This window comes from Bos javanicus, chromosome 22, assembly GCF_032452875.1.
Source record: "Bos javanicus breed banteng chromosome 22, ARS-OSU_banteng_1.0, whole genome shotgun sequence".
Taxonomy (NCBI): Eukaryota; Metazoa; Chordata; class Mammalia; order Artiodactyla; family Bovidae; genus Bos; species Bos javanicus.
In genome coordinates this window covers 51,024,570-51,037,460 of record NC_083889.1, presented here as the reverse complement: position 1 = coordinate 51,037,460, position 12,891 = coordinate 51,024,570, and the positions used below count along the sequence as shown (strand labels likewise).

General features: G+C 57.5%; 2 protein-coding genes across 6 annotated transcripts; one reads left to right on the top strand and one right to left on the bottom strand.

Annotated features, from left to right (window-relative positions):
• The first annotated feature begins 34 nt into the window (after positions 1-34).
• Positions 35-8,623, top strand: WDR6 (WD repeat domain 6). Of its 2 annotated transcripts, none has more exons than XM_061397559.1 (7): positions 35-341; positions 4,141-6,634; positions 6,715-6,798; positions 7,073-7,189; positions 7,278-7,396; positions 7,492-8,087; positions 8,223-8,623. In XM_061397559.1, the coding sequence occupies exons 1-6, from the start codon at positions 71-73 to the stop codon at positions 7,950-7,952; spliced, it is 3,546 nt and encodes a 1,181-aa protein (XP_061253543.1). In that variant the 5' UTR covers positions 35-70; the 3' UTR covers positions 7,953-8,087; positions 8,223-8,623. The 2 variants fall into 2 exon arrangements, with proteins under 2 accessions (XP_061253543.1, XP_061253544.1); XM_061397560.1 differs by having other exon boundaries at positions 8,197-8,623.
• DALRD3 (DALR anticodon binding domain containing 3) lies at positions 8,145-11,102 on the bottom strand. Of its 4 annotated transcripts, XM_061397579.1 has the most exons (12): positions 10,936-11,102; positions 10,561-10,856; positions 10,175-10,431; positions 9,995-10,074; positions 9,782-9,910; positions 9,466-9,536; positions 9,312-9,373; positions 9,125-9,207; positions 8,841-9,023; positions 8,645-8,764; positions 8,473-8,541; positions 8,145-8,387 (listed from the first exon to the last, which is right to left on the bottom strand). In XM_061397579.1, the coding sequence occupies exons 1-12, from the start codon at positions 11,089-11,091 to the stop codon at positions 8,268-8,270; spliced, it is 1,626 nt and encodes a 541-aa protein (XP_061253563.1). In that variant the 5' UTR covers positions 11,092-11,102; the 3' UTR covers positions 8,145-8,267. The 4 variants fall into 4 exon arrangements, with proteins under 4 accessions (XP_061253563.1, XP_061253562.1, XP_061253564.1 ...); XM_061397578.1 differs by having other exon boundaries at positions 8,145-8,541; XM_061397580.1 differs by lacking the exon at positions 8,145-8,387 and having other exon boundaries at positions 8,454-8,541; positions 8,645-8,738.
• Positions 11,103-12,891: the final 1,789 nt, after the last annotated feature.

Sequence of the window (12,891 nt, the reverse complement as noted above, 5' to 3'; positions counted from 1 at the left end):
CCGCGGCCGGGTGGGGCTTGTACGTCATGTGACGGGGGCGATTCGGCCCGGCCAATCCCAGCCGGACAGCATGGGGCGGAGGGCGGTCGTCATTGGACCTAGGCGGCGGCCGCCCCTGCCTCTGCTACCTGTTGCTACGGGAGCCGTAGAGCTGCAGCGCAGCAGCACGCCGGAAGGCTCGTCTCGCGAGAGCTCTGCTCCTTTCTTGGCCGTGGCAGCTGCAGCGGCTCGAGGGACCGCCATGGACGCTCACGAGGACTACGTTTGGCCGCGGGCAACCTCGGAGCTCATACTCCTCCCGGTCACGGGTCTGGAGTGCGTGGGGGAGCGGCTATTGGCGGGTGAGTTGTGGTTCGAGGCGCGGGCTAGCGGAGAAGAAACCGAACGCTCGCCTGGGGAGGGGCCTTAAGAACAAAGGGATGCCCCGTGTGGGAGGAGGACGGGCGGCGGGCGGGAACCCACGGCATGGCGGGGCTGAAGCGCAGCCTAAGGAGCCCAGGAAACAAAGAGCTGCGGTGGTTCCCGAGGCCTTTCAGAAACTGCAGGTGATGCGGAGAGGGCGGCTGGGGGCGGCAGAAAGGTGCAGGGAAACGCGGTCGGCGGGGGGGCGGGGGAAGGGAATAAGAGACGCTTGTGGACGAGTCGCGCGGGGGCTTCATCGTTCCAGCGAGGATGCGGGGGGAGCTCCGTGATGAAGCCCCCAGTGGGCGAGTCCAGGGTCCGGGGCGTGGCCTTTCGGGGGTGGGCCAGCCCAGGAGGGGGTGTGGCCTCTCGAGTGAGAGAGGGGCGGGTGATGCTCTTCCCTAGATGGTGGGGGTGAAGAGCCTCTGAGCAGCATGGAGTCGCGGGAAACCAGAGGATGAGATCTTTCTGAGTAGGCCAGTGCTCGGGGAGGCGGAGGCTGAGGCCCCTCCCGAGATGGTTGGGGTCCAGGAAATCCCATGTCAGTGCCTCTTCTGAGGAGGGTCGGCTCGGGTAGCAAAGGACAGGGACCCGAGGCGACAGAGCCCCATCGAGCGGTGGAGTCCGACTGGAAGCTAGAACTAGTGACTTATGTTAGAGCTGCTGAGTTTAATAAGGGTCGCAAGGCAGGGCACTGGCTGGCAAGCCTTGAGTGAGCTGCTCCGAGTCCTAAGAGGGGTGGATGTACGGGGGTGGGAGATTAGGGCGGGCGATGACCCAGTTTTGATTTGCTGTGAAGGCTCTGGGAGCCCAAGGTTCCTACCGTGAGCTAAACTCCTGAGGCTCCTGGAGGAGGGAATAGGTAGGCAGAAAACTGAAGAACCACAAGAGTAAACTCGGGGAAAACAGGATTTAAGACAGAATTTGCCACTTTATGGAAAAGAGGCCGTTCTTGGGAGGATTTAGCAGGCAGAGCGGAAGGGCTTTGTCTAGGTGAAGAGGCTGGAGAAATGAGCAGAGACTAGTCCATTTCAGCCGTCGATCTGACTTATCTTTAGGGGCATAAAGCCCCATTGGTGAAGCCCCACTGAGACGTTTTTAGGCAGGGCAATGGCTTGTGAAATTTAGTTTAGTAAGCTTTTAAAGTGAATTCATCTACTTCCCATTATTTCCAAAGTGACTTTTCTGTTGACAGTTCTCAAATCCCACCCCTGTGAACCTATAGCCTGAATTCCCAGCCCTGTTCTCACGTGAGTGCCAGGCTCAAGTGCACAAGGGCCTACGAGTTGGAATACTCCTGCTGGCGTTCGAGCTCAGGTGGGGACATCAGCCATGCAGGTGCCAAGCTGGAGAACCTGCCTCTCTCACCCGCCAGGCCAGCCTGGTTGATGCTGCACTTCATACATGTAGCATGTGTGTGTCTTTTTCTACCTTTATTGCCATGATTTGAGGCCATGCGGCTATGCCTCCCCAACCCCCCTCAGTAGCGTTCTCTCGAGCTCATCCTTGAACCTTTTGTTTCCTGTTCTAGCCATGTTCTCCAAAGCTCTCACTCATCTCAGGGGCCTCAAAATTGATGCTTCCTCTGGCAAGAAAGGTTCAAGCCCTCTCCCTCCTGCCTGTTCTTCCTTTGATTAACCACTGCTGATTCTTGATTGCTGCACCTAAATGTTATGTTCTCAAGTCGACTTCCCCTGGCAGTCACCCAGTCTGCTTAGATTAGACCAGGGTTTCCCAGTCTCAGCTCTAGAGATTTGTTGAATCATGTCACGCTTTGTGTGAAGGGCTGTCTACATTGTAGGATGTAACTGCATCCTTAGCCTCCACCAGATGCCAGCAGCACACACAGCTCCCAGCTGTAACAACCGAAAGTGTCCTCAGACATTGCCATGTGTCTTCTGGAGGGAAAGTGTCCCTCTGTTGAGAACCACTAGAGTAGCTTTCCCATTTTGTTTTGTTTTGTTTTTAATTTGGCTGCAGCGCATAGAGTGTTTGGTCTTCATTGCAGCTTATGGGATCTAGTTCCCTGACCAGGGATCGAACCCCCCTGCGTGGGGAGCACAGTCTTAGCCACTGAAACACTGGGGAAGTCCCTCCCTCATTTCACATTCTTAAAGCAACCTATATAGTTCTTTCCTGGAACATATCAAAATGAGAACTACGGAGTGTACCTGTGTGATACTGTTATAGAGCTTAAATATTTGTTTATTTGGCTGTGTCAGGTCTTAGAAACAGACTGTGCTATACAGTAGGTCCTTGTTGGTTACCTGTTTTTTATATAGTAGTGTGTATGTGTTAATGCCAAACTCCTAATTTATCCCTTGCCTACCACATTTCCCCTTCAGTAACTACCATGTTTCCCCTTCAGTATCCATAAGTTGGTTTCTGAAACTCGTCAGTTTCTGTTTTGTAAATAAGCTCATTTGTATCTTTAAAAGCTTTCTGATTGCACCCTATGGTATGTGGGCTCTTAGTGCTCAGCCCAGACCAGGGGTTGAACTCAGGCCCTCGGCATTGAGAGCACAGAGTCATAATTGCTGGATCACCAGGGAATTCCCTGTTTGTAAAACTTTTTGATAATTATTCTGCCTGGTGTAGTGATACCTCGTTGTAGTTTTGATTTACATTTCTCCGATAGTGATGTTGAGCTTTTCATGTGGGTTGTTTTTTTTTTTTTTTTTTTTAGCTATCTGTTGTGTGATAGTGTTTAACATCTGCCTAATCCGCAGAAGCAGGGTTTTATTCACTACTCCAGCATGTCGTTCATTGTCTGGTTTATAATCAGACAATTAAATTTAAAAAATTTTAATTAAAAAAAAAACAAACATGTTTTTTTTTGGCTGGACCACACTGCCTGCGAGATGTTCCCCAATGAGGGATCAAACCCAGGCCCCAGCAGTGAAAGCTTCAAGTCCTAACCACTGGAATGCCAGGAATCTCTCAAATAAATGTTTATTGACTGTCAAAAGATTGAGATTGCAGGCTGGGAATAGCATGAGGGATTGCTACTGTCATCTCTAGTTAAGAGGTATGTCCTGGACCGAAGTCAGTGTGGTCGATTGGATTTGCAAACTCTTTAGAAAGTGAAATCTCCAGAATTTGGAGATAAGAGGTGGGCTTCCCAGTTTGGGGCTGGGGTTGGGCAGAGGATGGTAATATTAGGTCACTGGGGTGAGGAGCATGGAGCGAACTTGAGGATGAGCTAGTAGACGAACAAGCCTGCAGGGCAGCCAGGCGGCAGCTGAGGCTCACAGGAGTGTCTGCTTCCAAACTGCGGGCTGCCTCTCCCCACTGTTATTGAATGTGCTCACATCTTCTGAGATACAGAGAAGCTCCTGGAAATCAGGAGGGGTTCTGCTGTGGTCCAAAAGTGGAATGCTTGACTTCTCAGTTGCCTGTTTCCTAGGGGAGGAGTTAGTGTGAAGAAGGTCAGTGAGGCCGAGGATTTGAGGACTAAAATTGAGGATTCCCGTCTGAAGCATGAGAAGTTCGGTGGGATGAGGAGGAGATGGGAGTTTGACGAATTCATGGTTGAGCTGAGTGTCATGGGTAACTGACAAGGGGCTCAGAGAGAGCGCTGAGAATACAGCTGAAGCTGAGAGCAAGCTCAAGCCTGCAGGATTGAGTGACCTAATACGTTCATAAGCTACCTGCTGAGCAATTCCCTTGCTCCCTGTCTCTTCTTGGCCCGTGAGAATTAGAGGAGGGGTTCTGATGTGGCTTTTCGCCTCTGTCCAGGTGAGGGGCCAGATGTCCTGGTATACACCTTGGATTTTGGTGGACATCTGCGGATGATGAAGCGAGTGCAGAACCTGCTTGGCCACTATCTTATCCATGGGTTCCGAGTGCGACCAGAACCCAACGGAGACCTTGACTCGGAGGTCATGGTGGCGGCGTTTGGCAGCAAGGGCCTCCGAATTGTGAAAATTAGCTGGGGACAGGGCCGCTTCCGGGAGCTGTGGCGCTCTGGCCTGTGGAACATGTCTGACTGGATCTGGGATGCCCGTTGGCTCGAGGGGAACATTGCCTTGGCCCTGGGCCACAACTCGGTGGTGCTGTATGACCCCGTGGTAGGGTGCAGCCTGCAGGATGTGCCCTGCACGGACAGGTGCACCCTCTCCTCGGCCTGTCTAATCGGAGACACCTGGAAGGAGCTGACCGTAGTGGCTGGCGCTGTTTCCAACCAGCTCCTGGTCTGGTACCCAGCAGCTGCTCTAAAAGACGATAAGCCTGTAGTCCCCGACCGACGGGTCAGTGGGCACGTGGGGGTCATCTTCAGCATGTCTTACCTAGAAAGCAAGGGCTTACTGGCCACAGCTTCTGAGGATCGAAGCGTTCGCATTTGGAAGGTGGGTGACCTGCGGGTTCCCGGGGGCCGGGTCCAGAATATTGGGCACTGCTTTGGGCACAGCGCCCGTGTCTGGCAGGTCAAGCTCCTCGAGAATTACCTTATCAGTGCAGGAGAAGACTGTGTGTGCTTGGTGTGGAGCCATGAAGGCGAAATCCTCCAGGCCTTTCGGGGCCACCAGGGCCGTGGGATCCGTGCCCTAGCAGCCCATGAGAGGCAGGCCTGGGTGATCACTGGGGGTGATGACTCAGGCATCCGGCTGTGGCACCTGGTAGGGCGTGGGCACCCGGGTTCGGGGGTCTTTGCGCTCTCCTTCAAGTCCCACAGCAGACCAGGTGTCCTCAAGGCTGTGACGCTGGCTGGCTCGTGGCGAGTACTGGCTGTGACTGACGCAGGGGCCCTGTACCTCTATGACCTCGAAGTCAAGTGCTGGGAGCAGCTGCTGGAGGACAAGCGCTTTCAGTCCTACTGCCTCCTGGAGGCAGCCCCTGGTCCCGAGGGCTTCGGACTGTGTGCTCTGGCCAACGGGGAAGGGCGCGTCAAGGTTGTACCCATCAACACTCCGACTGCAGCTGTGGACCTGACCCTGTTCCCAGGGAAGGTGCACAGCCTGAGCTGGGCCTTGAGAGGCTACGAGGAGCTTCTGTTGCTAGCATCGGGCCCCGGCGGCGTGGTGGCTTGCCTGGAGATCTCTGCGGCACCCTCTGGCAAGGCCATCTTTGTCAAGGAACGTTGCCGCTACCTCCTGCCTCCAAGCAAGCAGAGGTGGCACACGTGCAGTGCCTTCCTCCCCCCAGGCGACTTCCTGGTGTGTGGGGACCGCCGGGGCTCTGTGTTGCTGTATCCCTCCCGACCAGATCTGCTCAAGGATCTTGGGGTGGTGAGCAAGGTTGGGGCGATCACCTCAGCGCCCGGAGCAGGCAGTGGTGAGGGGGAGCCCTCCTTGGCTGAGTGGGGCCCTATGTCCACCCTCCCTTCTCTGCACGGGAAACAGGGTGTGACCTCAGTCACCTGCCACGGTGGCTACGTGTACACCACAGGGCGTGACGGTTCCTACTACCAGCTCTTTGTGCGAGGCGGGCAGCTCCAGCCAGTGCTAAGGCAAAAGCCCTGTCGGGGGATGAACTGGGTGGCTGGGGTCCGTATGGTGGCCGACGGGAACATGGTCATCCTGGGTTTCCATGCCAATGAGTTCGTGGTGTGGAGCCCCCGCTCGCATGAGAAGCTGCACATCATCAATTGTGGCGGAGGGCACCGCTCCTGGGCCTTCTCTGACACCGAGGCAGCCATGGCCTTCGCCTACCTCAAGGATGGCGACGTGATGCTCTACCGGGCTCTGGGTGGCTGCACGCGGCCACATGTGATTCTCCGGGAAAGCCTGCACGGCCGGGAGATCACTTGTGTAAAGCGTGTGGGCAGCATCACCCTGGGGCCTGAGTCTGGGGTGCCCAGCTTCCTGCAGCCTGACCACACGGAGCCCGGCGAGCCTGTCGAGCCCGGCAGTGAGGGCCCTGGCCTGATCGACATCGTGATCACGTGCAGTGAGGACACCACCGTCTGTGTCCTGGCGCTCCCCACAGCCACAGGCTCGGCCCATGCGCTTACAGCGGTCTGTAACCACATCTCCTCGGTGCGTGCAGTGGCTGTGTGGGGTGTTGGCACCCCAGGTGGCCCTCAGGATCCTCAGCCAGGCCTGACCGCCCATGTGGTATCTGCGGGGGGCAGGGCTGAGATGCACTGCTTCACAATCATGGTCACCCCAGACCCCAGCCCCCCAAGCCGTCTTGCCTGCCACGTCATGCACCTTTCATCACACCGGCTCGACGAATACTGGGACCGGCAGCGCCACCGGCACCGGATGATCAAGGTGGACCCTGAGACCAGGTGAGGTGCACTCCCGACAGCAGCGAGGGCTGGGCACGCAAGGCCAGGCTCCGAGTGACGTCTGTCTTTTGTCCCCGCAGGTACATGTCCCTAGCTGTGTGTGAGCTGGACCGGCCTGGCCTTGGCCCGCTTGTGGCTGCCGCCTGTAGTGATGGGGCAGTGAGGTGAGTGTAAAGCACTGGTCCCCAACCTTTTTGGCACCAGGGGCCAGTTCATTTTTCCACAGTGGGTGGGGGCAATGGATGGGGATGAGATAGTTCTGGTTTTGCCTGCTGTTCACTTCCTGGTCTGGTTCCTAACAGGTCATAAACCAATACTGGTCTGTGGTGCAGGGGCTGGGGCTTTTTAGTGTATAGGACCCAAGAAGCCTGGAGGCAAACGAAAGGGTGTACAGATGTTCCGAGTGGCTTCTGAGCTGGACTACCCCCCGCGCCCCAGGCTCTTTCTCTTGCAGGACTCTGGGCGGCGACTGCAGCTGCTGGCTGAAACCTTCCACCACAAGCGCTGTGTCCTCAAGGTGCACGCCTTCACACACGAGGCACCCAATCGGCGGCGGTGAGAGGGCCTGCGTGGTGGTCCCACATGGGTTGGGGGCCTCCTGTTGCTTTCCATCTCCCTCACCCAGCTGCTTTCTGGTTTCCAGGAGGCTGTTCCTGTGCAGCGCAGCCACCGACGGCAGCTTGGCCTTCTGGGACCTCACCACCATGCTGGACCAAGACTCCCCTGCCCTGGAGGCTGCAGCGGACCTTGGGCTGCCCTTCCGTGAGTAGCCACACTGCCACTGGCTGCGCCCCCCTGCACGCACTCAGCCGTGTGTCAGGCTGGGTCCTGACAGCTGTCCTCTCCTCTTCCTCCAGAGCTGGGCAGCCCCTGCCTGACAGTGCAGGCTCACAGCTGTGGTGTCAACAGCCTGCACACCCTGCCCACCCGTGAGGGCCACCTCGTGGCCAGTGGCAGCGAGGACGGCTCCCTCCACGTCTTTGTGCTTGCCGTGGAGATGCCGGAGTTGGAGGAAGCGGTGGGGGGTGCTGAGCTGCTGCCCCAGCTGCAAGTGCTGGAGGAGTACTCCGTCCCCTGTGCGCACGCTGCCCATGTGACAGGCCTCAAGATCTTAAGCCCCAGCCTCATGGTCTCGGCCTCCATCGACCAACGGCTGACCTTCTGGCGTTTGGGGCATGGTGAACCCACCTTTATGAACAGCACGGTGTACCACGTAGCAGATGTGGCCGACATGGACTGCTGGCCCGTGAGCCCAGAGTTTGGCCACCGTTGTGCTCTGGGGGGCCAGGGTCTTGAGGTCTACAACTGGTACGACTAAGACATCCCGCGGTGGCCGGCATGCTGGGCATGGGGCCTGCTCACAGACAGAGTGACTGTCTGTGCCCATGCCTGGTGTGCCCAGAGGGGAGGAAGAGGCAGCCGCGGGTCCCTGACTTCAGAGCAGGAGCTGAAGGTGAGTAGGATACCACCTGGACAGACCAAGAATACGCCCCACTCCCACCACGGGACAAAACCTTGTCACACAATTTATTTTGGCTCCAGATCACTAAAAACAAATCCAGATCCCCCCCCGCTCCGCCCCTTTCAGTTGCTGACTTGGTGGACATTCCTGGATCCTAAGGCCTCTGTGGCCTTAAATGTGACTCAGCGGAGGGAGACCCAGCATGGCCAGCCCAGTGTGGAGCACTTCTCGCACGGCCCGCAGAAGCTGCAGACGGGCAAACATCTGACCAAACAAGTGTGGCCGAGGCTCCTGGAGGAGAGGAGAAGGCTGCTGGTCTCATCCTTTGCTTTCCCTGTACCAACCGCCCCCATCTGCCCTTTAGCTGTGCACTTACCCCTAAGATGTGTACCCGGTTATAGTATGAGCTGAAGTCCATGCTGAGCTGGACCAGGAACTTGCATACCTAGACACAGAGACCAAACTGAGGCCCTGGCCCACCCCTCCTTTTGTCCCCAGCTCAGAATAAAGAATAGTGTGTGCAGTGAGTCCTGCTCTTCCGTCCTCACCGTCTCTGTGCGCGCAGTGACGTGAAGCCCTGGGGCGGTGCGGGTCAGGGTCAGGGCTGCCATCTGCCTCAGCAGGTCTGAGAAGGGGAGGATGCTGTTGAAGAGTAGCAACCACTCACCCTGTGGGGGAGAAGGGCGCTGGGAGGGAAAGGCCCGAGCTTCCTACACATGCCAGCTACCCAGGAGGGGTGCTCACCTCATCACGAAGCAGGGAGAAGTCTAGACTGCTCACAGGCGGGAAGGTGGGGTACAGACCTTGTTCCACGCTACACTTGTAACCCTCAAAGAGGGTGGCGAGACGTGCGCAATTATACATGACAAAGGTGCCACTTTTGCTGCCCTTGGTAGAAATGCTGCTGTCAGCCAGGGCCAGGAGAAGCTAAAGAATAAACGCACAGCTGCACGGGGAGGACTGCCACCGCACAGCCTGTCCCCCAACTCCAACCCCCAGCCCTGGTCTGGCAAGATGCCCAGGCTCACCTGACTCTGGGGGGCTGTGCTGAGCATCTCAAATTTAACGGTTGCCACAGAGAGAACCCTGAAGATATCCGTCCAGGCTGCATCTGAGAGAGTACGGATCAGTCAGTCTCTGCAGGCAGAGAACAAGGGGCATGTGTGCAAATGACCTCCCCCTACAGGAAGCACAAGCAGGGTCTCCCAAGTGTACCTTGTTCCAGGTCCTTGCCATGCTTCAGTGATGACACCTTGCACACCTGGGTGTGCCGGAGCCTGCATTGAGAAGAGAATGAGGAGGACTGGTGGGCAGAGTCCCCCCACCTCCACCGGCCTGGCTCGGTGACCTGCCTTCCAGCCTCACTCACTCGTAGTACTCGGGGGCAGTCAGGGTGCTGGGCGCACCAGCTACTTTCACTGGGCCACAGACCAGGTGCTTCTGTCAGGAAGATAGCAGGGGTCAGCCACTGATGATACCCTCCAAGAACCTCAACGTGTTCCTGGACTCCCCGAGCTTCCAACCTTAAGACTCTGTCTCAAGTCCAGAGCCCTCTCCTAGCGCCTGCTGCATGTGCCTAAGGTCCCCCTCACAGTCAGGTGTCACCTTCTGGACCCATCAGCTAACAAGTGGCTTTTAAGGAGTCCTCTGAGGTTGCTGTGGGAAGGTTACCATCACTAACCTACCTGTAAGAGAGGAGCCTGATGATCCAACTTCCACCAGAGTAGATCCAACTTTTGTTGCTGGAACTCCTCCTCACAGCTCACTACGTGTAGGACCACGTAGCTATCTGCACCAGCATCTGGGGCTGCAGCCTGTGGGGGTAGAACAGTCACTGTGGGGGATACACTACACCTGGATTGCCAGAAGCATACCAGGGTGGGGCAGCAGTCACTAACCAGGCCTAGGGAGCTGCCCACGGCCCCAGCCTGCACAGCCTCCTGGAGCTCGGCCAGCAGAGAGAGCAGATCCTCCGTCACTGGGGAGAGAACACACGGCTGAGGCTGGCCCGGGAGTGCGGGGGCGGGGGGGGGGGGGGGCGGCGTCCCGACTTTCTGGCCCCTAGATCCCGGGCCTACCCAGACAGCTGTCCACATTGGGGTCATAGCCAGCTGTGCGTCCCCGTTCTTCCATTAGTTCCTTCAGGCACACTCGACCCAGGGTGCCAGGGGGCAGGGCTCCAGCATAACTGGCAGGGGAGAGCTCTGCGATCGCGCGATTCCTCAGGGCTTCGGTCGAGGCTTTCTCTGAGACCTCGGGCCAGTCCACCCGCAGCTGCTGCAGGAAAGCCGTCATGTGCGGGTCCCGCACAGCGGGGACTCGGCGCACACTCACCCTGCGAGAAGCGAGACGGCCGCCTCAGCCTGAGCACCTGGCTCAGCTCGCTCCGACTTCCCACTCGCAGAGCGGTGCGGCCTGCCCCCGCCCAAAGCCATCGCGCACCTTCGTTCTGGGCCTCACTCACCTGTGAGCTTGCAGAATTCGTGCCAGGTGGTCCGCCACAATCACGGCACGGAGCTGGCTCAGGCGGAGGGCGCTAGGGCTGCCGCGCAGCGCCGGGCAGTGCAGGACGATGCGCGGGGTAGGGGCGGTGGGGGCGGCGGGCGCGGCATAGGCGGCCACGGAACAGAGCACACGTTCGAAGACCACGGACCGCTGCAGCCGAAGAGCCAGCCCCGCGGGGGTCGGCGCGCAGCACAGCACTGGGGCCACGCCCGGACCCTGTAGGCCAACGATGGCGTGAACCACGCCCTCGGGCACCTGTGGGAAGCCAGGGAGGTGAGCGGCCGCTGCGCTCCCACCTGTCTCCGGCCCACGTCCCCGCCATGCGCGCGCCTACCTGGTCGTCCCCAAAGCGCGCCTGCAGTGCGCGGCGCGGTGCCAAGAAGTCTCGGGCACGCAGGTGGCGGGCGTGCGTCTCCTTGAACCACACTGGTCCGCCAGGCCCCAAGGCCGAGTTCAGGGCTCCCAGCGTCTCCTCTACCCCGAGGCGCATGGCTACCGGAAGGGGCAGGCGGGACCGGAAACAAAACGTCGAGGCGGGATTTCCGGGAAGGCCAATTGGTTGGGGCGGGGAACTGGCAGGGACTCCTGAGTGGACAGTGGACAGTTGCGCTCACTCCCCTACGCCGCGTGGTCCACCTGACTGGTCCGGACTAGGGTAAGAAATCTCGGGGTCTACTCCGGACTTAGGGCTCTGTCGCTGTTGCCCGCAGTAGCAACAAGGGAAAGAATCCACGCAATCCGGTGGGGCCCAGGCAAGGTTGTCTCTCTTACATTTATGTATTTGTATAACGTTTCATTTCCTCCATGTACACATGATCAATGGGGAAGGAAATAGCAATCCACTCGTTCTCTTGCGTGGAGAATCCCCATGGACAGCGGAGCTGGCGGGCCACAGTCCATGGGGTCACAAAGAGTCGGACACGACTAGTGACTAAGCACACATGATCAAAACGCCTAAAGTTACAAGTGGATTCTGAAATAGGGCAGGTAATATAAAAGCCACGTTCATGACCTACTGAAAAAAGTCACATTTTAAAGGGAATTTGTGGTCTTCAGTTTCAGGTTATTTGCAAGCATTCCCTCCTTTGAGATAGGGGTTGTCTTACTCCTAATGTGTCCACTCTGATAGAATTGCCGTTTTTCTTCTCTTGAATCTTGAATAATTAGAACCATCATAATAGTTTCCAGAAGCTTTTAATGCTCTCCTTTAACCTGTTGTACTGTAACAAGGACCCTCCCATTTCCTGGTTTAGACTACCAGCCATTGTGGGTCAAATAAGCAATGTGACCTGAAAAGACCCAGCTGAAGAACACTTTTCTGAGCGTCCAATTCCTCTACCAGCTCTTTCCTCTTTCCCATCAGGGCTGCTCAATGTCTTCACTTAACCCTTGTTCTCTCTTTTCTTAATAGGGATGGAACGTGAGGCACTAGAGCACTGTGCAGCAGAGCACTGACAACCCCCTGATCTCTGCCCTGGAGCAGTGAGTAAACAGAGCTCAGAATATAGAGGAACCGAGGGGCAGGAAAAGCCTGGCAAGAACCCCTTCTGGGCTAGGGCTGCAAGGCCCCCTGGGAAGCTCCGAAAGAGCACTGGGCGGACACGACATTCCCGATGGCTTCTTGGGTGCCCACTCAACGGGAGTGATCGTGTCATTCCAAAGCGCTTTCCATGCCTCGTGAGCAAGACCAGGGGATGGCTGCTAACAGGACTAGGGGTCTGGAGGCCAAGCTGGGGACTTCAGCTACTCTAAGTGCATTAAGACCGTTGAGGGTGGTTTTACCCCAGGAAGTGAAGGGCTATCTTTAGCGAGCTGCGGGCTGAGGCGGCCCTGTGGGACTCACCGCCACTACAGCCCTATCCGGAGGCCCTGGGTCCTCCCTCCCTTGCCAATGCTATCTCGGGCTCCAAAGGTGGCCACCGCCTCGGTTCTCTGACGTCTACGCCTGTCAGTTCCAGCCTGAGGGCACACCTGAGAAAGAGACGGAAACCAGAGCGACCCAATAAAGTATGTCTGGGGGTCGGGGGCTAGCCCACCCCACCTGAGTCAGGACGCTGCTCAGGCAGGAGAGCAGGGAACGAAATCCAAGCGCAGCTGGAATGCTCTGGAGACAACAGCTGCTTTTGGGATTCCGTTGCCCGCTGTCCAGCCATGGCGGGGCGGGGAGGGCGGGAGGGCAGTTTGAGAGGATTATCCTTCTCCCTAGGAAAATCAAAACCCCCATTCCTATCCCAGGAGGCGGACCCAGGAGTAGACGGTGAAACCAAGACGAATGGGAAAAAGCCGCTCA